Source organism: Octopus sinensis, linkage group LG6 (assembly GCF_006345805.1).
Source record: "Octopus sinensis linkage group LG6, ASM634580v1, whole genome shotgun sequence".
Lineage (NCBI taxonomy): Eukaryota > Metazoa > Mollusca > Cephalopoda > Octopoda > Octopodidae > Octopus > Octopus sinensis.
This window is the reverse complement of record NC_043002.1, coordinates 22,848,901-22,875,209: the sequence shown is the minus strand read 5'-3', so window position 1 is coordinate 22,875,209 and position 26,309 is coordinate 22,848,901. Positions and strand designations below refer to the sequence as shown.

Here is a 26,309-nt window from a genome sequence, read left to right as displayed (position 1 = left end):
GTATTTCGGCGAGCTAGCAGAATCGTTAGCACGTCGGGCGAAATGCTTAGCGGTATTTCGTCTGCCGTTACGTTGTGAGTTCAAATTCCGCCGAGGTCGACTTTGCCTTTCATCCTTTCGGGGTCGATAAATTAAGTACCAGTTAAGCACTGGGGTCGATATAATCGACTTAATACCTATGTCTGTCCATGTTTGTCCCCTCTGTGTTCAGCCCCTTGTGGGTAATAAAGAAATAGGTATTTCGTCTTTCTTTATGTTCTGAGTTCAAATTTCGCCGAGGCCGACTTTTTGGTTGTCAAGCGATGGCTGAGGACAATCACACACACACACACACACACACACACACACACACACACACACACACAGACACACACACACACACACACACAGACACAGACACACACACACACACACACACACACACACACACACACACACACACACATATATATATATATATATACACGTCTACCAAATCCATTCACAAGGCTTTGGTCAGCTCGAGGCTGTAGTAGAAGATACTTCCTCAAGGTGCCGTGCATTGAGACTGAACCTGGAACCGTGTGATTGCATCTTACCACGCATCCACTCCTGCACCTATTGTTGAATAAAGCGCATTTCTTTAAAGCGGGTTGTTTTATGTTGCTGCGTATCACTTGAATGCAAGAAAATATAGAGCATTTACTATTTTCTTCAAAACTAAAACAAACTGTCAAATGTTTTACATATTGTAGATACTTAGAAATATAAAACTTTATGTGTATTACACATACACGTATACATTCACACTCGCATTCATGCATAAACACACACTTACATATATACAATAGGCGGCGAGCTGGCAGAAACGTTAGCGCGCCGGGCGAAATGCGTAGCCGTATTTCATCTGTCGTTACGTTCCGAGTTCAAATTTCGCCGAGGTCGACTTTGCCTTTCATCCTTTCGGGGTCGATAAATTAAGTACCAGTTACGCACTGGGGTCGATGTAATCGACTTAATCCGTTTGTCTGTCCTTGTTTTTCCCCTCTGTGTTTAGCTCCTTGTGAGTAGTAAAGAAATATATAGCGGCTTTTTTTCAACAAATTTTATTCAACAAAAACAATAACATGTAACAAAAACATCTGTCAATGATTATTCCGGAGCATATCCACCATCCACTTCAATTACTGTTTCCCATTTGCTTGGCAGACGGTCAGACCGTGATTTAAAAATGTTTTTGTTAAATATTGTTATTGTTTTTGTTGAATAAAATTTGTTGAAAAAAAGCCGCAATAACTATGCACCAACCCAATATATACATTATATATATTATACATATATACATACATACAAACATACATGCATACACACATGCAAACATACATACATACATACATACATACATACATATATACATACACCCAGATATATATATAGGTAGAGTTTACGAAAAAAACAACAAAAGACAAAGACAGGTGGTGTACAAAGCAAACAGATGTATTAGTATAACGCTCAGGAATAGAAAAAAGTATTTTACGTTTCGAGCCTACGCTCTTCTACAGAAAGGAACACAGAAAACAAGGTATATATATATATATATATATATATATATATATATATGTATGTATATACATGCTTATATATACGTTAAATCATATTTGCCTGTATATATACATATATATGCGTGTCTGTGTGTGTGTATGCATATATAATAGTGGCTGGTATCCGCTTCCTCTGTGACTGCATTACTTACCACTTTTCACTACATTGGTCATATATTTGCCGAGACGTATAACATCAATACTTTCGAAAAAGACACCCCTACGGTTAAAGATAAAGCAGAAACAGAAACGTAAGGCGTTGTAGCAGTATCACTCATTCTCTCTTTCTTTCTCTGTCTACACGCACACACACACACACATACAGTTTCGTAGTTTACAGAATCATTTGAGGGACTTAACTTTGGCAAGCTAGAAGGAGGTCGAAACTGACATTTCAGAGTTCTTGGCTCTGACGCCAAAAGAATTTTACATTGATGGGATTAAAAAGCTTGTAACTAGATGGAAGGAAGTCATAGATAATCAAGGAAAGTACAGTGATGATTAAATTTCAATTAAATATAACATTTGATCACTTGTTTTCTTTATTCAATATTCGGACAGAACTTATGGGATGACCTGATACATCAAAAGAGAAATCTGCAAGAATTCCTATTATAGTCGAAATCTCTTTTCACTGGTCTAATAATTAAAAGGACTACAAAGTACATATAGAATGACAGTGTGTTCGTCTATGAATTCTTCATTTACGTCGTCTTACACGTATTTCATCAATAATAATTAATTCCGTTCCATAAGTAAAAAGTTTATGATTAATTGTAGGTGCAAATTATGCAAACACATCATAATTAATGTCAAATAAGAGATTGCCTAACACTCATAAATAACATTCAAATAATTATGGCTTTTTATACAATTATAACTATCTATATTGTATTATAAATCTTGAAAGCCATTGAACTAGTGTTACAGATTTTCTGAAGATTTGATGGTGTAATCTATCAATAAGTTTTTTCCTTATATAACAGAAGTTATTATCATTATCATTTATAAGGCCGCTGGCTGGCAGAATCGCTAGCCCGCCGGGAAAAATGCTTAGCGGCATTTCGTCCCTCTTTACGTTCTGAGTTCAAATTCTGCCGAGACCGAGTTTGCCTGTCATAGTTTTAGGGTCGATAAAATAAATTCCACTTGAGTACTGGGAGTAGATGTAATCGACTTGCCTCCTCCTTCAATGTTTCAAGCCTTGTTATTATTATTCGTGAAATATAAGATGACATAACTAAATCAATTTATGAACGAAATTTCCTGATTTGTTCACTCACACTCTCTCTCTCACTCTCTACATATGGGTGCGTACACAGAAACACACACACATACATAGCCATAAGTTCTCATTTACAAAATATCAACAATTTTCAGATTCTAAAGTGTACAGCGTTTTTCTCGAGTGGAATAGGTCTACAATTCATAGAGTTTACGAAGTGAAAAGTCGACAGGGTACTTACTGCGATCCCTTCTTCGTCATTGAAGTAATGATAAGATTGTTAGGGAAAAGAAACAAGTATCGGAGGTAGCGTGTCCTATTGACTACTTGGACGGCGTATCCGGACTTAAGTGGATGACCAATCACCTAAACAGGAATAAGGTATTTGTAATTGCTGCATTAATTTTAATAGCAAAATATAACGTGTTAGTTATAGTTCAGCTATATATCAATACACACACACACACACACACACACACCACACACACACACACACACACTCACACACACACACACACACACACACAGACATATGTATGTTTGTGTATATATATATACATGCATAGGCGTAGGAGTGGCTGTGTGGTAAGTAGCTTGCTTACCAACCACATGGTTCCGGGTTCAGTCCCACTGCGTGTCACCTTGGGCAAGTATCTTCAACTATAGCCCCGAGCCGACCAGAGCCTTGTGAGTGGTAGACGGAAACTGAACGAAGCCCGTCGTACGTGTGTATGTATATATATATATATATATATATATATATATATATATATATATATATATATATATATATATATATATGTGTGTGTGTGTATGTGTGTGTGTATATGTTTGTGTGTCTGTGTTTGTCTCCCCAACATCGCTTGACAACCGCTGGTGGTGTGTTTACGTCCCCGTAGCTTAGCAGTTCGGCAGTTCAATTTGCTCGATTGAAGGCGGTGCTCCAGCATGGCCGCAGTTAAATGACTGAAACAAGTAAAAGGGTAAAAGAGTACATATATTCAGATATATGCATGTGTATATACATATACGTATATATATATGTATGTGTGTGTGTGTGTATGTATATATATATATATACATATATATATATATATGTGTATATATATATACATATATATATATATATATATATATATATATATATATATATATATATATATATATATATATATACATATATATATATATACATGGAATGGAAGCACTCCGTCGGTTACGACGACGAGGGTTCCGGTTGATCCGAATCAACGGAAGAGCCTGCTCGTGAAATTAACGTGTAAGTGGCTGAGCACTCCACAGACACGTGTACCCTTAACGTAGTTCTCGGGGATATTCAGCGTGACACAGTGAGTGACAAGGCCGGCCCTTTGAAATACAGGTACAACAGAAACAGGAAGTAAGAGTGAGAGAAAGTTGTGGTGAAAGTGTACAGCAGGGATCACTACCATCCCCTGCCGGAGCCTCGTGGAGCTTTTAGGTGTTTTCGCTCAATAAACACTCACAACGCCCGGTCTGGGAATCGAAACCGCGATCCTCCGACCGCGAGTCCGCTGCCCTAACCACTGGGCCATTGCGCCTCCGCTATATATATACATATATATATATATATCCCAATATATATATATATAGTTGCTTCCCAACCGCATAGTTCTGGGTTCAGTCTAACTGCAAGACACCTTGGGCAAGTGTCTTCTACTATAGACTTGGGCTGACAAAAGCCTTGTCAGTAGATTTGGCCGTCGTGTGTGTGTGTGTGTGCGCACGCGCGCCTTTGCGTCTGTTTTAGTTTAAAAAGCAAAAGAAGTATACAGGACGAAAAAGTGCACATTACGATGAACAATCTCAGAAATTTATTTAGCAATTTCTATCTTCGGCCGCAAAATTTAAAATCTCTTTCTTGTTGACTTAATTACAGCTTATCCTCTACATTTCCAAACAATATTCGGGCATTCCGTACATGCATTATATATATATATTATATTATATAAAGAGAGAAATAAGCATGCGCAAATGAAGACATACAATAGAAATACAAAATGGCTGACGGTTAGTAAGGAGAGACACAAATAAGAAAGAAGAAAACAAAGGACCACTGATGCGGTCACAGGAGTGTGACGAAAGAACTCTGACCGAAATAAGATTAAGATTAATGTAAAAAATAAATAACACTGAAGCAAAGTAACACCAAATATATAGTGCGTGTGTTTTTATTGGCTAAACTGGCAAAATGACCATTCCGAAATATAACAATATCTGTTTTAACACACGACTTCACATAAAAAATCTTGCACAACAAATATATAAACGTACTATATATATATATATATATATATATATATATATATATATATTAATATTAATATTTAGCAAAAGTAACAGAGTGACACAAGGTCCGAGAGTTTCGTGCGCTGGCACTTATCAAACATACCTATATATATATAAATCTATAAAATTGCTAAGAATCTACATGAAACCATTGGTATCGCATAAGAACCAATCAACGTATCAAGGGAAGTTATTAATCCAGCAAAACGGTTTTGATTGCTCACATTTTAGTCCACTGCTTGTCTTCACGCACACGCGCGCACACACGCACTCACTGACTCTCTCTCTCTCTCTCGCACACACACACACTCGTACCCAAACGCACGGGTGCACGGACACATGCATATATGAGGCTGAACATTTTAGCAACCTTTACTCTGCTTTTCAAGTAACCGATCATCAGACAGAACTGATTTTTTATAACAACGCAATGATTTTAATAATGCAGAGATTTAGTCGGCAAATAATCAAATAAATGTTTAAAGCTGATTGGACAGTGGATTGTTACATTTCAAAATCGATGGACTCAGTTGGTGTTGTCGATTGACCGTTGACGAAAATAATAGCATAATGAATGAGCGATATAAACTTGAACGAAACGTATTGTTTTATATGGGGGAAATTGTCATTATAAGCTCTGCTGCCAAGGAGAAAGCCCCAGCAAAAACTGTTTTACAGTTAGGATGGAAAGATCTGTCACAGAAGGCGATGAGCAATACAATTAATGAATATTTTCATTGGATGTAGAACAGAATGAACACACAATCGAGCGCGCGCATACTCAAACGCGTGCACACGCACATACACACGCACACACGCACAGACGTGCACACATAGACACACAAACAGACAAACACATGCAAACACACGCACACAGACAGACAGATAGGCAGACAGACACACACAAAATCGCAATATCTGGCCGAAATTAAGAAACCGTTTGATAAATAATGAGGATACGAAGGAAAAGAAATGGTTAGAAGTGTAGAGAATGCAGAGTTGAGAAGTTAGAAAATCGCAATATCTGGCTGAAATTAAGAGACCGTTTGACAAAATGAATATCTATCTATCTATCTATCTATCTATCTATCTATCTATCTATCTATCTATCTATCTATATCTATCTATCTATCTATCTATCTGTCTGTCTGTCTGTCTGTCTGTCTGTCTGTCTATCTATCTATCTATCTATCTATCTATCTATCTATCTATCTATCTATCTATTCATATGTTTGTACGTGTCTATGTATGTACGCATTAAGGCCTATTCATTTTACATATATAGCTTGATTTTTGTTTCCTAGTATCTTAACGATGAATTTGTCCTTGTATTTTTATGAAAGGAGAGAGAAAGAGAGGACAAAATAGTGATAAATAGATAGATAGATAGATAGATAGATAGATAGATAGATAGATAGATAGATAGATAGATAGATAGATAGATAGAGAGGGCAGGAGAGAGAGAATCAGAGACTCCATACATCACCACGTGGTTGACGAACACCATCAATTGCCATTGCAGATTGCACAGCCAGCCTCATTTCCATGTAGTCTCGTTTATCCGGAGGAATGTACTTAGCCATTTGCTAGAAAATATAGAAAATTAAAAAAAAAATTTAAAAAGAGAAGGCATATAAAAATCGCGTGAGGGAGCAGTGTATTTAACATTAGTCTGACCTCGGATCTTTTCGGTTTGAACGGCAGTTTTTAACATAAATTTCTAGGTAACTAAAACATTTTATACTGGTAGGATGTGTTTTTATAAAACATCTTTTTCTCTTGGCTTTATTGAGAAAATTCTATAGTTTGTAAGATATTTGTTGTTTTTTTCTTCAATTTCTGCAATTTCAACCAATCAATTACGTCTATTGAGGTAAAAAGCATTCTGTGCCGTATGAATATGTCCCTCGTTTAAGAAACAGATTGGGTTTATTTACAGTTGTGAAGAAAAAAAGATACCCTTCTCCCCACCCCTAACCCTAACCCTAACCCTAAAACAGATAGAAATGCAATAGATCGATACTAGGGTCATAATTATGGGTGACAATTTCATACGACACCGCTAGAAAAAACTGCCGTTCAAACCGAAAAGATCCCTGACCTCCAATCCAATATTTAAATATAAGAGAATATCGAATTTTGGAGGTATCCGCTATGAGCTCTAATGAAGTTAAGTCTAAGTGGTTGGGTCATTAGACCTGGAAGAAATGCCAATATTTTTGAGCGGGGGTGGGGGTAGTCGATTAGATCGACCCAGTACGCAACTGGTACTTAATTTATCGACCCCGAAAGGATGAGAAGCAAAGTCGGCCTCGGTGGAATTCGAACTCAAAACGTAAAGACAGACGAAATACCGCTAACCGGTGAATCTGGAACTAGTACATACCTCATTTACCACCATTATCATTAATGAGAGATTTATTGTTCCTACTTTTTTGTCTTAAAGTAGTAGGGAATACAACTAAGGTGTCATCCGTTTATGCATTTCTTCGTTATGGTAGTGGGCAAGTTTAAAATGTTTAGAAACATGTTAATTTTACTAAACTTGGTGAGTTGGCAGAATCGTTGGGCAAAATGTTTGGATTTCAAATCCCGCTAAGATCTATTTTGCCTTTACCTTTTCCGGGGCGACAAAACAATTACTAGTTGAACAGGGCTAGGATCTCTTCAGTTTGAACGGCAGTTTTTAAAATAATTTCCACGTAACTAAACACTTTTAAACTTCGTATACTGGTAGAATGTGTTTATAAAACATCTTTTTCTCTTGGCTTTATTGAGAAAATTCTATAGTTTGTAAGATATTTGTTGTTTTTTCTTCAATTTCTGCAATTTCAACCAATCAGTGACGTCTATTGAGGTGAAAACATTCTGTGCCGTATGAATATGTCCCTCGTTTCAGAAAGAGATTGGGTTTATTTACATTTGTGAAGAAAAAAAAGATACCCTTCCCCCCACCCCTAACCCTAACCCTAATCCTAAAACTGATTGAAATGCAATAGATCGATACTAGGGTCATAATTATGGGTGACAATTTCATATGATATCGCTAGAAAAACTGAAAAGATCCCAGGGCTGTTGTTGTAATCGACTCCACGCCTCAAAATTGATATGAGCAAGGACATATTGCAATATGCCCTAAGTTTAGTGGCTTTAAGAAAAGATTTAATCGATTATATTGACTCCAGTACTTGACAGACACCACATAATTTATCGAATATCTAAAGTGAAATGCAGCAAGATTCCGCTACAGGTGAGATTTGAAACTGAATGTCTCAGACTCGCTGTAGCGTTTCATCTACTACATTGCGTGATCTTCAGCTAAAGTTATGAATACATGATGTATGTATAACTGACCTTTAGGCCGTAAATAATTCTACTTCTCATGGTTATAGGAAATTGAATTAAATCTACAAGATAAAAATAGATAAAATGAATATTACAAATTTGCCACAAGATTCCAAAATTTAAAAATAAATGTGATTTCGTTGTTTGTCCTTTTCCAATTAATATGTGCAATGTTATTTATTAATCTTTTCGTTAATCCATATGGTGTTATTAGTGTTTTTGTTGTAGTGAAAATGGTACACACTTTCCCACGTAACAGTCAGTCGTTGTAGGAGTTCAGTAGTAGTAAAGTCGTTGTACGAGTTCTCAGTTGAAGTCAGAGTTAATTACGTGATATATTCGAGTTCGAGTTACCGTCAAAGTAGATGTTACAAAGTCGTTGTCTTGCGGAACTATCAGCGATAACACGATAGACGAGTCAAAGATAATAAGATTCGGAATACCTCTACAACATAATAGTGGTGACAAGAATCTTACAGTGCCGAGGACAACATACAAGTAGACGAGGATCTACATTATAATAGTGGCGACTTGGATATAAACAATTCACGCAGACGACGTCGCAAAGTTTTCACACGTCGAGAAATTAAAAACTCGACGGGGGAGTAACAAACATTTTTGTTATATATATATATATATATATATTCTACGAAAAATCCGTAAAATTATGGAAAACTTATTAGAAGGTTTAGTTGAATTGCAAAAACAGCATAACAACAACTCACACAACAAGAAGACCAAAACAAATGCTACAACTAATGAAGTTGATAATAAAAGCGAAAAATACGTTTTCGCTAGACCATGTAGCAAATTCAATAAATGAATTTAAATACGACCCGGATGAAAGAATCACTTTCGTGGCATATTACCAAAGATTTGAACAAATTTTCGAAAAGGAATGCCAAAATTGGACGGACGAAATGAAAATGCGTCTAATTCTGAGGAAACTGGCGACGATAGGGCTTCATAAAAAATTTTTTTCGCCTTTTTCAAGCTTAGCCAGGCTCATGGGCCCGGTTTTCTGGTTTCTGTGGCGTATGTGTTTTTCCCAGCTGGACGGGACGCCAGTCCATCGCAGCGTTACTCAAGAAATAAGAAGAAAGAGTGAGAAGTTGGGGCGAAGGAGTACAACAGGGGTCGCCACCACCCACTGCCGGAGTCTCGTGGAGCTTTAGGTGTTTTCGCTTAATAAACATACACAACACCCTATCTGGGAATCGAAACCGCGATCCTCCGACCGCGAGTCCGCTGTCCTAACCACTGGGCCATTGCACCTCCACGCATGAGAAATACTGTAACTTTATATTGCCTAAAAAAGTTTCTGACATAAATTTCACAGTCACAATTAACATTCTAAGCAGGATATTTAGTGAAAAAGCATCGTTGGTCAACACACATTTGAAGTGTTTGAACACTGAGAAAAGCGATGACGAATACTTTACCATATAACAGAGAGTGCGAAAGATTTAAACTAGATAAGCTAACTCCAGACTTGTTCAAGTGCCTGGTTTTTGCTCAGGGAATTACTGTTGAAAAAAACGCAGAAGTCAGAACGAAAATTCTCGCAAAGCTGGAAATGAACCAGGATATAGCTCTCCAGAAACTGTCAGAAGAGTGCGATATGATATTAAAGGTAAGGCATGATACAGAAGAAATCTAACGCAGAGACTGTTTACAGATAAAATCAGTGTGGAAGTGTCGGAAGACGGATATATACTAGGAGATAAAGCCATGTATGTCATGTGGTGGTAGGCACCTGAGGAAAGACAGTCCTTTCAAAAAAGCGAAGTGTTTTTTTTATGTTGGAACACAGGACACATGAAATCGCAATGACGAAAAATTGGACCAAACGAGAAAAAATAGTTTGTCATCAGAGAAAAAAGTAAATACAATGAAAAGAAAATTCATCAAGGTGAGAATCGAAGCTACTAGTATCAAAATGCAATTAAACACGGGTAGTGTCTAATTGCATTTTGAACGAGTCAAGGTAGATGTTTCAAGGTCATTGGCTGGCGGAACTATCAACGATAGCACGATAGACGTGTCAAAAATAATAAGACGCGGAATACCGCCACAACATAATAGTGGCGACAAGAATATTACAGTGCCAACGGCAACATACAAATGGACGAGGATCCACATTATAACAGTTTTGTCAAAATCCAGTAATGTCTTCTAATTGATTTGAATATCATCTACAGAAAGGTAACCAATAATTGTGAATGTGATGTTGTTAAATAGCATGCATGATTCCACAAACACTTTTGCATGAACTTTACGATGTCTCTAAAAGATATAATTTCCTACTGTCTATAATATGGGCGTGCAGAACGAAAAGGAAGAGCTTCAATGACATCGCACGGTCATCTAGAAATAGTATTTAAATCTCCATCATAAAAGATCCTACGTACATTACAGACAAACACCATGCCCGGACAGTATAGCTTAGTAAGATACACCATGCTTTCACTAATTGTTTTAAGTGCCTGTGTAGTCGTGATACCTTCACCTTTTCCTGATCCTTGACACAGCGGAACAGCCGAAAGGGGAGAGAGGATTGCACCAACACCCTGGCCAGTGCTAATTTACAGCGAGGTAGAATGGGACAACGTGAACTGAAGTGTCTTGTTCAAGAACACTACGTACCTTGTGGTCAAGAATCAATTTCACGACTTTACAATCATAAACCGAACGTCCTAATCACTAAGCAAAACACCTTCACTAAATTACATCCTAGCTCCTTTACAAAGAACATAAAGAGTGATATACAGTAACATCCCGGTCAAGTACACACCCATTTAAGTAGGAATCCCAGATAAGTACGCGTAAAATCTTCATGAATCTCAGGTTCAAGTTTATCATCGATTTATTCTACGACAACGCTTTCTCTTTCATTCAAACACTTCCCCTTTCCTTTGCTTGACATCATGGAGAAAACTGACAGGAAAGATGATAAATATGATCTAAAACCGTGTGCATGCGTGAGCCTTACTGTGACTGGCTGCACACATACATTCGCGCAACTGATTTGCTACCGCTATTGCTATGAACGTACCTACCGGCTAGTACGCACAAGCGGTTAGGTTGAAGTTCCGTACTTAAGAGGGAGATTGCTGTAGTGACAGCCAAAACGATTTTCATCATAGATCTGCTCGGTTGGGTCTGATCTGGAGATAATCAAAGACTACAACACCAAAAAAAAAAAAAAAAAAACTTATTACGTAGAAAATTTAACCCATTAGTGCCCCAATTTTTTTGATTTGATTTATTACCAAAAATCTTTTCTTTATACAACTTTATCTGATACTAAATATATAAAAGAATTTTATTACAATATTTGAAAGAAACTCCAGTCTTGATGACTAACTAAAGATATCTCAGAAAACTACAGGTGTTACATAAATATGATGGATTATCCTTCTGGTGCTAATGGGTTAATGAAATTATTTAGCAAAAGCAACGGCATATATTGATATCGTTCTTATATCAATTATTGTAATTAATTCAAATTATTTACCCATTCAATGAAGAATTAAACATGTTATTTCAGGATTTAATATAAATTTCATCCGATCTTATATATTTGGTTTCTAGATCTTTTTTTATCACAAGAAAAAAAATACTTTGCTACTTCTATGAATATCATTTTCAAAATTATTTGATTTCTGGCCAGGCTTAAAATACTGTAATCGGCCTAACAGATTCCCCAGAATATGTTCTTAGTTCCATAGAAGCCAAAATAAAGACTTACCTGAAAATGGAATGTCAAGAAATGGTATTTCCTGGAGATAAATAATAACAATAATAATAATAATAATAATAATAATAATAATAATAATAATGAACCCGAAGGTATGGTCGAAAATGATAATCCCATGGGATTTTATGATTCAGTGCGACCATGAGATAGAGAATAGGAAACCAGACATAGTGTTAATTGAGAAAGAAAGCAAACGGTGCTGGATTATAGATATAGCATGCCAAGCTAACAACAAGGTATGCGATAAGGAAGAAGGAAAAGTCGATAGATATGACAGGTTAGCTTGGGAGATTAAGCAGTTGTGGTCGATGAAAAAGGTGGTAGTAGTACCGATAATTGTTGGAACCCTGGGGACAGTGAGTAAAACTCTTGAGAAGTAATAAGGAACAAATAGGGGTTGAAATAAGGGTGGAGTGCTTGCAGATAACAGCACTACTTGGAATCACTTGAATACTCCGGATGGTGCCCGAAAAATAAAGGGTGTTACCTTAGTCCCCCAAATCTGAGGCCTTGTGCTTCTAATAGAAAGGATTATTATTAATACTAGTGGTAGTCGTGATGGTGGTTGTGGTATTAGTGGTGGTGGCAGTAGACGTAACGATGGTAATAGTAGTGGTGGTAGTAGTGGTGGTGGTGGTTGTGGTAGTAGAGGTAAGAATGGTAGTTGTAGCAGTGGTGCTTATAGTGATAGTTGTGGTGGTGGCAGAAGTAGTAGTAGTAGTAGTAGTGTAGTAGTAGTAGTAGTAGTAGTAGTAGTGGTGGTGGTGGTGAATTCTTTGCATTGGAAGAATTATGACAATTAGAAACTGAGTAGTAACTGATAACTAGCAAGACATTAAAAGAGGACGACCAAAGCTTCTGAAGGTGGTACTCCAGTATGGCCTCAGTGTAATGACTGAAACAAGCAAATGCTAAAAGATAAAAGAAAGATAATCAAAACGAACAAAAAATATCAATTAAACATGAAAAATCTTACCTCTCGGATAAGATCGTTAACTACGTCGGCACCCCCCTTTGCCAAAATTATTTTTTCGGCTTCCTTGAAATGGTCGGCACAGTCGTGGAACAATGGTAAAGAATTAAGCTGAAAATGTTAAGAGGTACAACTATTTGATATGGTAGTTAACATTATTAATGCAGTAAGCTTGAAGATTCTGATTAGAAATACTTATGTGTTGTAGTAAAGTCAGTATTACTTAGAGAATCAAATTTCGGCAAGTACGAACGACAACTTTAAGTATGTTTCGGTATTGTTAGAGTCAGCACGGAATGTACTGTGTTTTTTCAATGTTGTGATGTGAGAATATTATTAAGCAAATGGATACAGTCGCTGATAATAATGGTGAGGATTGTAATGATGATACAGATGATGACGATGAACACAACGACGACAATGACGACAACGATAATGATGGTGTGACTCTTCTGCTGCTGCTACTACTACTGCTGTTGCTGCTGTAGCTGTTGCTGTTGCCGTTGAGCGAACGGTCTTCGTCCCAGAGCTCGCAAGATGGGAGAAGTCCGAAACGTGGTCCTTTGCTATTCGTAAGACCCGCAGAAGAGAAAGCAGGTCAACCCCAACACCGAGAGCATCGACGGATGGATGAATGCGCATCCAGGCTCAGCGGTTGCGTTGGAAGTCGAGGACAAGAAGCAGGAAGAAATAGTGAGAGAAAGTTGGAGCGAAAGAGTACAACAGGGGTCGCCACCACCCCCTGCCGGAGCGTCGTGGAGTTTTAGGTGTTTTCGCTCAATAAACACACGCAACGCTCGGTCTGGGAATCGAAACCGCGATCCTCCGACCGCGAATCCGCTGCCCTAACCACTGGGCCATTGCACCTCCTGCTGCTGCTGAAGGTGATGATGATGAATGTGATATCAAAGAGAAGCCACGAGCAACAGAGCAGTTGTGTTCTTGCCGGAGATGATAGTGTTAAAGTCAAGAAACTAACGCCTACCTATGACGAAACATTTCGTTTTTGAGTGCGATGTTTGCAGTGATAAATAGTAATGACTGCGGCTGTGGTAGTGTCTTTGATGGTGGTAAAACTAGTGATCGTAGTGGTGGCGGTAGTCGTACGTACAGTGGTGTTGATTGTAGAGGTGGTGGTAAAACTGACAAAGCATTCGTGTGGTGGTGAGTGTGATGGTAATTGCTCTCGTCAACAAAGACATCCTAGTACAGAGGTGCTTAAATTCGCAGCCCTACATTAACCTTAACGAAGTAATCCGACAAACAATTATCTATTTCTATCTCAATCTCTTATCTTGGGCCCAAGCATATTTCAGAAAAAGTAGTACGGGATATTCATAGGGTATATCCCTGGCTATAAGTCATGATTCTCAGGAATAGCCCAGGTCAACTCAACTCACCAATTTTAAAAGCAAAATTTAGATTTGTATATGTCTTGAGTGTACGTTAAGTTTTAAGTCTACAGGAATACTATTATGCTCTTAGCAAGACATGTGGACGTATTTTCCCAACTTACACTAATTAGGAGGAAAATATCACAGTTTAGTGTTACGCATTAAACAAGATACCGACGTACTTTTCGTAAACTCAGCTGAGTAGAAGTATTGCACAAAATGGTTCATTTGCGATATGAATATTAACACTGACTGCGATAAAGGCTTTAAATAATATAATTTATTTGTATTGTAATAACTTAGTAAATGACATGGGATAAATATAAGTTATACGAGGGGCGTTCAATAAGTAATGCCCCTGACCCACTTCCCATAGCAGTAGAGCAACGAAACTTGGCACAGTTATTAGTCTTTTTCTACATAAGAACCACCCAGAGTTACGCATTTCTCCCATCGTTTGATGTAGCTCTGGAGACCGTTTTTGTAGAAGACCCCAGCTTGGTCCTCCAACCACGACGTGACTTCAGAAATCAAGGCTGCATCATCTGGGAAACGCTTTCCTTTCAAAAGCAACTTCATGGCTGGGAAGAGGTGAAAATCAGAGGAGTTCATAGCCGCACGCCTGTGCTTCTGATGTGACGACACGCGAGTTGTGGACTGGAGCGTTGTCCTGCAGGAGGAGGGTGCCTTTGCTGATCTTGCACCGCCTCTTGATTTTGATAGCTTCTCTTAATTTCCTCAAAAGTGAAGCATAATAGGCTCCTGTAATTGTGGTACCCTTTGCCAGGAAATCTGTCATCACTACTCCGTCCTGATCCCAGAAGGCTGTGAGCATGACCTTACTAGCGGAGAGCTGCACCCTTGCCTTCTCTGGAGGAGGTGAGTCACGGTGCTTCCATTGCATTGACTGGGTTTTGTTCTCTGGATGATAGTGATGGACCCAGGTTTCATCCTGTTTAATCAGTCTTTTGAAAATTTTGACTCATTTTCTTGGCACATCTCCAAATTCATCCTCGAGCACTCGACGCGTTCTTGCTTCTGGAAAGGTGTTATCAACCTGGAAATCCATCTGGCAGACACCTTTTGCATATGCAAATGGTCATGAATGATAGTTTCCACAGACCCGGTACTAATCTTGACCTCATGGGCTATTTGGCGAATAGCCCATTTTTCCAAAATGGCAGCCTCAACTTGACGGACAATTGCTTCATCAATGGCAGAAGGGGGGCGACCAGATTTGAGAGCTGTTTCCACAGAGTTCCGACCATGTTTGAATTCACGATGCCAGCGTTTTACAAGGTCATATGATGGGGCATCATCACCATAAGTTACTTTCATTTCATCAAAAGTCTCCCGTGGCGTGCGTCCTTTCAAATACAAAAACCGGATCACTACTCGACACTCAACAGGCTCCATTTCACACGTGACTCAGTTCAAACACCTATAAATCAGAAACCACAATTAGTTCAGAGCTATAATTTGCAACTTAATCTATAGAGATATATATAATTGCACATGCAAAATTTCAGCTACATTAAACAAAGGCAAGTGGGTCAGGGGCATTACTTATTGAACGTCCCTTGTAAATGACGAATCCACGTGCTTTCGAGTTCAGCACCATTGCATGGCACCTTGGGGAAGTATCTTATACCTAAAGTCCAATGCTTTGTGAGTGAAATTGGTATACAGAAAGACTGTAGAAACCCGTCATAAATATACATACATACGAACGTATGTACATACATACATACATACATACATCTGTGAGAGCATTTCTGTGCTTGTACTTGCATCGCTTGACAACCGGTATTCGTTTGATTAAGTCCCCTTAACTTAGCAGCAGTTCGGCTGAAGAGACTGATGTAATAAGTACCGTATTTAAGATATGGTACTTCAGTGAAGTGCCCCAGCATGGCCGCAGTCCAGTGATTAAACCAAAAATAAATTAAAACAAAGGAACACTTTGTGATACTTACGGTATCCTCAAAAGCCAAGGAGAGCCTGGTGTTGAGGGACCACTTTTTCAGAAGCCGCGATAAATTCATATGGTAAAACTCTACTGATAATACGATGTCATCGAGTCGGTAGAACAAGGCATCTTGCTCGGCTTTATTGAACAAACAATCATCCTCCTCAAGTTGGTTAGCGAAGTAGTTTCTGCACTAGAGAAGATGGAAACGGAATGAAAACATGAAAACGGTGTATGTGACGCTTAGGGTTTGTCTAGTTTCAAGCCACTGCTAATCTCACAAGTTAAGATCACCGTGACATGAAATTCGAGTCCATAAACAAACTCTCGGCTTCTTCGGTTTTAATTTAAAAAAAAAGAACTCGTCCTCTACAACATATACTTAGCACTCGCTTCTCCTCATTCGCTCGACATTAAACAACGCTACAATGCTCGTATATATATATACATAATTAAAAATGAGGGTGTCTAAAAGACACCAACATGCCGAAATAGCAGTCGAAACTCTGACTATAAAACCACGTTAAATGTTCATATCGCACCATGAGGTAAAGCGGAGGGACAAAACATACAAGCAAAAATTATTGAATAATTCAAGATCCAAGGATTTCTGGTTCTGCTTTAGATAAGCTTTACCGTCATCAATTGAATATATCAAGGGTACATAAATACAGATATATATATGCACAGCAAACGATATACTTACATATACGAGCGCCGTACATACATACATATGCACGTATGGACCCAGCCAGTTTGAATCGCCCGCCAAATCACCGCATAAGTACGATGTGGTTAAAATAAGCACCGCAGTGAATATAATAACGAATTATATAAATTTATATATGAGGATAATATCGATATTTGAGTGTCGAAATTATCAAGTAGCCAGCATGAAAGAAATACCTTACAAAGGTAAAAAAATTTTTAACAATTAAAAATGAGGGTGTCTAAAAGACACCAACATGCCGAAATAGCAGTCGAAACTCTGACTATAAAACCACGTTAAATGTTCATATCGCACCATGAGGTAAAGCACCATGTATGTACGGCGCTCGTATATGTAAGTATATCGTTTGCTGTGCATATATATATCTGTATTTATGTACCCTTGATATATTCAATTGATGACGGTAAAGCTTATCTAAAGCAGAACCAGAAATCCTTGGATCTTGAATTATTCAATAATTTTTGCTTGTATGTTTTGTCCCTCCGCTTTACCTCATGGTGCGATATGAACATTTAACGTGGTTTTATAGTCAGAGTTTCGACTGCCATTTCGGCATGTTGGTGTCTTTTAGACACCCTCATTTTTAATTGTTAAAATTTTTTTTACCTTTGTAAGGTATTTCTTTCATGCTGGCCACTTGATAATTTCGACACTTAAATATCGATATTATCCTCATATATAAATTTATATATATATATATATATATAAGTAGGTGAATGAATTATCCTAATATTGATAATTCGGTTAATCGATACCTGGGTAGCAAATTCACGTCAGAAAACACGGTTGAAGCTGCATGCCAAGGGCAGAAACCCCGTGTTCTTGTGTGGTAATTTGTGTTTTTTTTTTTAAATATGAATAAATGAAAGAATGGAGTCGAACGAAGATTTTAACAAAATTCCTTTACTCTCAACACATGTTTCGAAGACAGAAAGACTGAATTAAGAGTATGCAGTCTTCGAAACATGTGTTGAGAGTAAAGGAATTTTGTTAAAATCTTCGTTCGACTCCATTCTTTCATTTATATATATATTATATATATATATATATATATATATATATATATATATATATATATATATATATATTATATATATATATATATATATATATATATATATATATACATATATATAGGGTGTCCCAGAATTTGCGCACCATCTTGATTTTTTTAAAAGAATACACCCATATTGATTTCAAAAAGAGTGTATTGAAATTAATCGTAACAAATGCTCAAATTGAGCACCCCTTACAATAAAACATGCAGAAAATATAATAAAAATAAATAAATACAATAAAATAAAAGCTTTAATTATTTTTAATGAAAACCAAAATGATGCGCGACTTCTAGGACACCCTGTATATATATATATATATATATATATATATATATATATATATATATTATATATATATATATATATATATATGTATGTATGTATGTATGTATGTATGTGTGTGTGTGTGTGTGTGTGTGTGTATAGTGTATATATGTATGTATGTATGTATGTATACACACGTACATAAATACACACACACATATTGGCTTGTTCGCTTAGCCAGCGAGATGGCATCCTTAGAAAGCCAAAATGATGCAAAACACATTGTGACCAGCGATGTATAACATCATCCGATAGTCTGGTCGATCACGATAAATCTATCTATCTATCTACACATACATGGTGGCTGTCCCCTCGTTATCGAATATGGCCATTGCACGTAGCTTAATCAATGTTGTTATCGTGCAATGCCTGTGCAAGAAGATTTTTTTAAAGTGAGGAAAGGCTGTGTATTGAGTCAATCCCACTCACTAAGCAACAGCAGCCATAATCCGAAAAGAAGAACAAGTCAACATCATCGGTAACCACTGAGTCGCAGGTTTTATGTCAGAGTTATCCCAGTTACCTGAGTTACCTTCTCCTAGAGGGATGCCCTAACAAAGGCTGGGAGTCCTTCACTCCCAATGGTTTAACCGCGCGATCGGGTATTCAGTCCGATTATTTCTATGTCCCTGCGCATGATACATCCTTAAGACATTTACTGGATGGCCGTTGACTCTCAAGAGTTCCTCCGCCCTTTGACGGGTTTTGTTTTTCATCCCGCAGGGTGTCCAATAAACACCCTCCTCACCAATTAAGCTTGGTGGAGTTGCCGGTTTAGTCGCCGACGATCCGACCATGCAACAGGTTGTACTGGGTTACATGTTACCAGTAGCACTCGAAAGTGACCTGACATAAACTACACATACATAAATACATACATACATACGTACATACATACATACATACATACATACATACATACATACATACATACATACATACATACATACTTACGTTTGTACGTGTGTAATAGCTTATGATTAACTCCGTAGTATTCACAGTTTTACGCATTTATAATCATTAAACATCTCACGAAATCGAACAGACACAGCAGAAAATGTGTCGTAGCGTATGTACTTCACAGAACAAATAAAGTATAATCGTATGTTAGAAATTCATTTGGATTGGCGCTCTTCACAAACATCTCATTTTTCTAGACAGTGATATTGTAACAAACTTTCACCCCGCTTTCTCAATTCACCCTTAATATTTAGCTCCTCTCATTGTTTTCTTCACATGTATTTACACATGGATGTTTTCTCTACCCTCTCCTTGAAGAGAGACACATATCCGAAACACCATGTAATTATGTAGTTTTTTTCATCCTCGGACTAAATCAACATACCCAACTTTTCTCTCTTCATTTCTCTCACTTTCTCTCTTACACCACTTATTCTTTCACAGATACTTATGTATATATTGGTATGTACATAGTTTGATATGCTTGTTTCTACGTGTATATCTAAGTATTTTATGCATGCACGTGCTTGTAAGTATAAATTTATTTTCTCTCTCTATTCTCTATCTGGATACCTCCCCAATTCTTCCTCAAGCACACTTATCTCTCCACAAAATCATTCTATCCTTAACCTCCTTTCTATCAACACCTCAGATGTAAGATTTCTTTCCTGAAGAAGGAGGTTCGTATCATCCGACGATGAAGTCAAATTACAATCATTATTTTGGACCACCGAGCTCCCAGAGACAGCTGCTGGATTTGTAATACTCTTCTTCAACCCCTTTAACTCTTGATATCACTTCTATTCTGTGTGGGTCGGCCCCTTCTTACATTTACTCCTACACACATACACACACAGATATAAATACATACATACATATTCATACATAATATATATATATATACGTTTATGAATTTGTATTGTAAGATACCTGAGATCTGTGTGTGCATGTGAGCGTATGTGTATGTATGTGGGGGGAATATTAGTGGTATTGTAGAGGTTTTCTGGTAGTAATGGGGGTGATGGTTACAGTGGTGGAGGTGCTGGTGGTAGCAGTGGTTGCTATTTAACCCCAGGTTGGCCCCGTTCAAGAAGGAAGACCTTTGGTTCAAGGATTCCCAACCGTGACCGTGCTGTCTTTTATGGAAACATAGTTTATCAAGAACCACAGTTAAACATGCATCCCTTTATTTTCTAAAGCTGAAACAATGGTTTGATTTGAGGAAGATTTGCTTTCAGAGCAAAGAAAATATCTTGAGAGGATAACACAAGTACACACGAAATAATTATACTACTACTGCCGCTGCTGCCGCTGCTGCCGCTGCTGCCGCTGCTGCCGCTGCTGCCGCTGCTGCCGCTGCTGCTACTACTACTACTACTACTACTACTACTACTACTACTACTACTACTACTACTACTACTACTACTACTACTACTACTACTACTACTACTACTGCTGCTGCTGCTGCCACTACTACTACTACTACTACTACTACTACTACTACTACTACTCACATGGTATAACTTTCTCAGCTGTTCAGCATAATGGAATTCGGTGGATAAAATATTGGTCAAAGTGAGCAGGCATAGAGACATCAGCTGATCATTTGTCTTCTGATCCAACTCTTCTTGGGTTTGTATTGTCCTTGGTATTTCAACATAATGTAACGCATCCTTGGAAAATTCATCATTGGCTTGATCCTTCAAAGCCGAGTGATAAATACATGAAGAAAAAAAAGAAAAAATATATTGATAAGCATACAAATAAACAAGGGACATGAAGGCCTGCAACATCAATATTAGCGGTTGGGAGGCAGTTGCTGGCAACCGTGGAGAATGGCGACGTACCGTAAAAGAGGGAATACAAAGGAGTGACAGAGAGAGAGAGAGAGAGAGAGAGAGAGAGAGAGAGAGAGGAGAAATGGAAAGAAAAGAAGAGACGTCAGCAAGAAACTATGGCATTACAACCAGCCAGGAACAGTCTTCGCTACATTTGCGGTACCTGCCAGAGGAAGTGTTTGTCCAGGATAGGACAGGACTACACAGCCACAGCAGGAAATGTATCAGGACATGAAATATAAAAGCCGGACTAGACTACTTTATGCGCAACTCCATTGTCTCCCGAGACAGAAAGGATGCCAACCAACCAACCAAACAAGGTGAAATACAGATTATTCAAGGTACACACATATATGGACATGCATAAATACTTGCCTACATACATGCACAGTGTGTGAGTGTCTGTGTGTTTTTTTTTGTACGTGAGTCTTATGTGTAACATCCATGTATATACGAGGGGCGTTCAATAAGTAATGCCTCTGACCCACTTGCAGTTGTTTGATCTAGCTGAAATTTTGCATGTGCAATTATTTATATCTCTATAGATTAAGTGGAGAATTACAGCTCTGAACTAATTGTGGTTTCCGATTTACAGGTGTTTGAACTGAGTCAAGTGTGAAATGGAGCATGTTGAGTGTCGAGCAGTGATCCGGTTTTTGTATTTGAAAGGACGCACACCACGGGAGACTTTTGATGAAATGAAAGAAACTTATGGTGATAATGCCCCATCATATGACCTTGTAAAACGCTGGCATCGTGAATTCAAACATGGTCGGAACTCTGTGGAAACAGCTCCCAGATCTGGTCGCCCACTTCTGCCATTGATGAGGCAACTGTCTGTCAAGTTGAGGCTGCCATTTTGGAAGATCGACGCATAACTATTCGCCAAATAGCACATGAGGTCAAGATTAGTACCGGGTCTGTGGAAACTATCATTCATGACTATTTGCATATGCAAAAGGTGTCTGCCAGATGGATTCCCAGGTTGCTCACACCTTTCCAGAAGCAAGAACGCGTCGAGTGCTCGAGGATGAATTTGGAGATGTGCCAAGAAGAAGAGTCAAAATTTTTCAAAAGACTGATTGCATAGGATAAAACCTGAGTCTATCACTATGATCCAGAGACCAAAGCCCAGTCAATGCAGTGGAAGCACCGTGACTCACCTTCTCCAGAGAAGGCAAGGGTGCAGCCCTCCGCTGGCAAGGCCATGCTTACAGTCTTCTGGGACCAGGACGGAGTAGTGATGACAGATTTCCTGGCAAAGGGTGCCACAATTACAGGAGTCTATTATGCTTCACTTTTGAGGAAATTAAGAGAAGCTATCAAAATCAAGAGGCGGGGCAAGATCAGCAAAGGCACCCTCCTCCTGCAGGACAACGCTCCGATCCACAACTCGCGTGTCGCCAGATCAGAAACACAGGCGTGCGGCTATGAACTCATCCCCCATCCCCCTACTCTCCTGACCTTGCACCCTCTGATTTTCACCTCTTCCAGCCATGAAGTTGTGTTTGAAAGGAAAGCGTTTCTCAGATGATGCAGCCTTGATTTCTGAAGTCACGTCGTGGTTGGAGGACCAAGCTGGGGTCTTCTACAAAAACGGTCTTCAGAGCTGCATCAAACGATGGGAGAAATGCGTAACTCTGGGTGGTTCTTATGTAGAAAAAGACTAATAACTGTTCCAAGTTTCGTTGCTCTACTGCTATGGGAAGTGGGTCATGGGTATTACTTATTGAACGCCCCTCGTATATATATATATACATATATATATAGACGATGACAAAGGCCGAAACAATCGTTGTACCAATTTTCAAGCACACACATACATTCTTTAATAGTATATATATATATATATTATATATATATATATATATATATATATATATATATATATATATATATATATGTTGTGAAATTTGATTTAAAATGGTTAAATTGAATTTTTCCCTGTAAGTTTTGGAATTATATTCCTTGCTATTATTAAACACACACACACACACACACACAGACAGACATATGTGTGTGTGTGTGTGTGTGTGTGTGTGTGGTGTGTGTGTGTGTGTGTGTCTAATAATAGTAAGGAATATAATTCCAAAACTTACAGGAAAAAATCAATTTAGCTTAGGCCGAAGCACCGTCAGAAGGGTTATATATATATAACCCTTCTGTACATAATACATACATACATACATTTACACACACACATACATATATATGTATACACATAATAAATACATACGAACACACGCAACGAACGACTTGACGAGAATACCTGCATATTCGGTGTGGGACATCATTGAATATGCAATAAATTCCATTTCCAACATTAATATCACAATTACCACCTTTGTTAAATAACTGTTTGTTCCTTTGATAATATTTACTGAAGCAATCATTTAATCACACATGTAGTGATGTCCGCTTCAAGCGTAAATCTCCTTTGCAGGAGTTTACTCCAAACAGGATGGTGGGAAACGACTTCTACTCTACTGACTTCTTCTACTGAAGAACCGGATCGAAACATCGAAAGAGGTAAACGAAATATTTGTCATTTAGGACTAATCGTAATTTAGGACTAATCATAACAATTCTTTCTAATTTGGGAGAAGGTTCGCAATTTTCGGGAGAAATGGCATGTCAATTACCTGGGCCTAACTAATTAATAATTACTGCAGTACGAATGACTAATTACTGACTAACTATTAATTAGTGTAATAAACTTAATTATGAATTAATGCAATATGAATGACTAAATTTAATTAGTACAATACGACTGACTAATCATTAATTAATGCAGTGGAATGACTAATTACTTATTAGCATAGTACAAGTGACTTGACTAATCAGTAATTAATGTTATATGACTAGTTATTAGTTAACCATTTCTTCTATTATAAATAATATAATAAATCCTATTATAACCTTCCTGTCATATCGATAAAGAGTATATCGGCTACTGCCCCACTCAGTGGTTCTCACTGGTTCATTAGTTGGTGGTCCATATAAAATTTTATTGTTAAAATCCATTTCCAATAAATTGGTTATACTTCTAAAATACCCAAAATCCTTTAACAATTTTTATATATACAATTCTTAATAATATTTGATTATAAAAATATAAGAATTTTTTTAAAACATCGAAAGGCTATGAGGGTCCATCTGAGTAAAATAGGAAACAAAAGGGTCCACAGGTAAAAAAAAAATAGCCGGAAATTACTGCTTACCTTATCACTATGCCTTCTAGAAATAGCCAAAATCCCTTTAATCGGACCCTTTCGTCTTATCAAAGGAAGGATACTTTATAGTCTTAATCATACGAAATAAACGAGATGCTTTCTATTTTAACACCTTGGCCAATCGTGGGTGAATTGGCGTTAAACAACAGCTAATCGACTTGCTCAATCAAAGATGACCTGGGGTTAAACATCATCATCATCAACAACAACAATTATTATAACGAGGATAACATTAAAAAATAACAGTAACAACAACAATAAACTAAAAAAACAAAACAACTATTTCTAATACAGGGACAAGAGAAATTTGGCGTAGGGAAACAGTCGAATAGATGGACCTCAGTACTTGACTGGTACTTTATTTTATCGACCCTCGAAGAAAGGAAGGAAAATATGACTTAGAACGGCTGACAAACAATATTACAATAATACAAAATTACCTTATCCGAAGTGTCATCGGAAGTGACCATAAAAATCGAACTACTATTGTCAAGCGGCAGAGAACTAGGGGTTGTTGCAGAACTATGGTCTGTTGTATTACTAAGAGCCGTTGCAGAACTTTGGGCTGTTGCCTCTGACATACATGCATTTTCTTCGTCTGGCAACCTAAAATTCACCGATTTTCTCCTCATTTTGCGTGATTTGGCTCGAGGTTTCTCTCTCTCTCTTTCTCTCTAGAGATATAGTAACACTTAATTTTATAATATCTGCTCGTTTGTATGAACGTAGTCTGCTTCACTCTTCAGTTGAGTATTGATTGCTACATCATCATTTTGATAATTGTTATAGTTGTTGATCTTGTTATCGCTGCTGTCGTTGTTGTTATTCTTGTTAATTTTACTTCTACTTTTGCTGTAGGTTCTATGACGAAAAGCAAATATCGATCGGATTTGTAAAGTGATAATGTATAAACAAAATATTAGCTGACAAAATCTAAGCTAGAGCAAGGTGATACTTCAAAAAAAAAAAAAAAACCCGCAAAAGGTATAGCACTAATCGGGGATGAGCAGGGAGCTGACAAACAGTCTCAATATCAATACCTGACAGCGAAATAAAATAAAATAAAAGCAAAAGAAAATTGGATTGGGTACTGTTTGTTAGGTATACGTTCGCCGTTCTCTTTGTTAACAGGTAAAAATGTAGTTGATGCAGCTGTGTTTTAGTAAATTATTTAAGGAACATTTAAAAGGTTTGCCACGCAAATGGATCTGGCATTAATTCGTTCATAACACATTTACAGTTTTCCTTGAATACTGAATATCTGGAAAGGTACTCTATTAAGGTAAAGTAAAAATTAGGTGGACCGAGTCCATAGTATATAGAACAATCCATCAACAAGTCGGTAGTTCGACTCCGCCAGCTCTGCTATGTGCTTTGCTCTGCCTTGCTCTGCCCTGCACTATTCTGCACTACTCTGAACTGCCCTGCACTACTCTGCACTACTCTGAACTGCCCTTCACTGCCTTGTCTACGTTATGTTCCCATATGTTCAGAAGAAGCGTTGGTCCGTTTAGTTGGTCCGAAGTTCTTTGTAGTTACTGTTGTGTAATGGACGGAAGCAAATAGCAGATGCACAGTAATGTTCACGAGTA

The 26,309-nt window shown here is 37.7% G+C and overlaps 1 protein-coding gene and 1 long non-coding RNA gene across 2 annotated transcripts in view; both read right to left on the bottom strand.

Annotated features, from left to right (window-relative positions):
* Window positions 1-21,352, bottom strand: part of LOC118763845 (breakpoint cluster region protein-like) — a 59,112-nt gene extending 37,760 nt beyond the window's left edge. The window contains exons 1-8 of the mRNA XM_036503709.1: window positions 21,161-21,352; window positions 16,582-16,767; window positions 13,215-13,322; window positions 12,230-12,260; window positions 8,488-8,540; window positions 6,615-6,719; window positions 3,047-3,171; window positions 1,733-1,800 (exon numbers count right to left, since the gene is read on the bottom strand). Of these exons, the coding sequence (XP_036359602.1) occupies window positions 1,733-1,800; window positions 3,047-3,171; window positions 6,615-6,719; window positions 8,488-8,540; window positions 12,230-12,260; window positions 13,215-13,322; window positions 16,582-16,767; window positions 21,161-21,241 (757 nt within the window). The 5' untranslated portion in view covers window positions 21,242-21,352. The remainder of the gene's footprint in view (window positions 1-1,732; window positions 1,801-3,046; window positions 3,172-6,614; window positions 6,720-8,487; window positions 8,541-12,229; window positions 12,261-13,214; window positions 13,323-16,581; window positions 16,768-21,160) is intronic.
* A 3,996-nt stretch (window positions 21,353-25,348) lies between these two features.
* The window catches only part of LOC118763850, a 1,268-nt gene continuing 307 nt past the window's right edge, over window positions 25,349-26,309 (bottom strand). The window contains exons 1-2 of the long non-coding RNA XR_004999596.1: window positions 26,138-26,309; window positions 25,349-26,096 (exon numbers count right to left, since the gene is read on the bottom strand). The exon at window positions 26,138-26,309 is cut by the window's right edge and continues 307 nt beyond it. This is a non-coding gene — a long non-coding RNA (uncharacterized LOC118763850). The remainder of the gene's footprint in view (window positions 26,097-26,137) is intronic.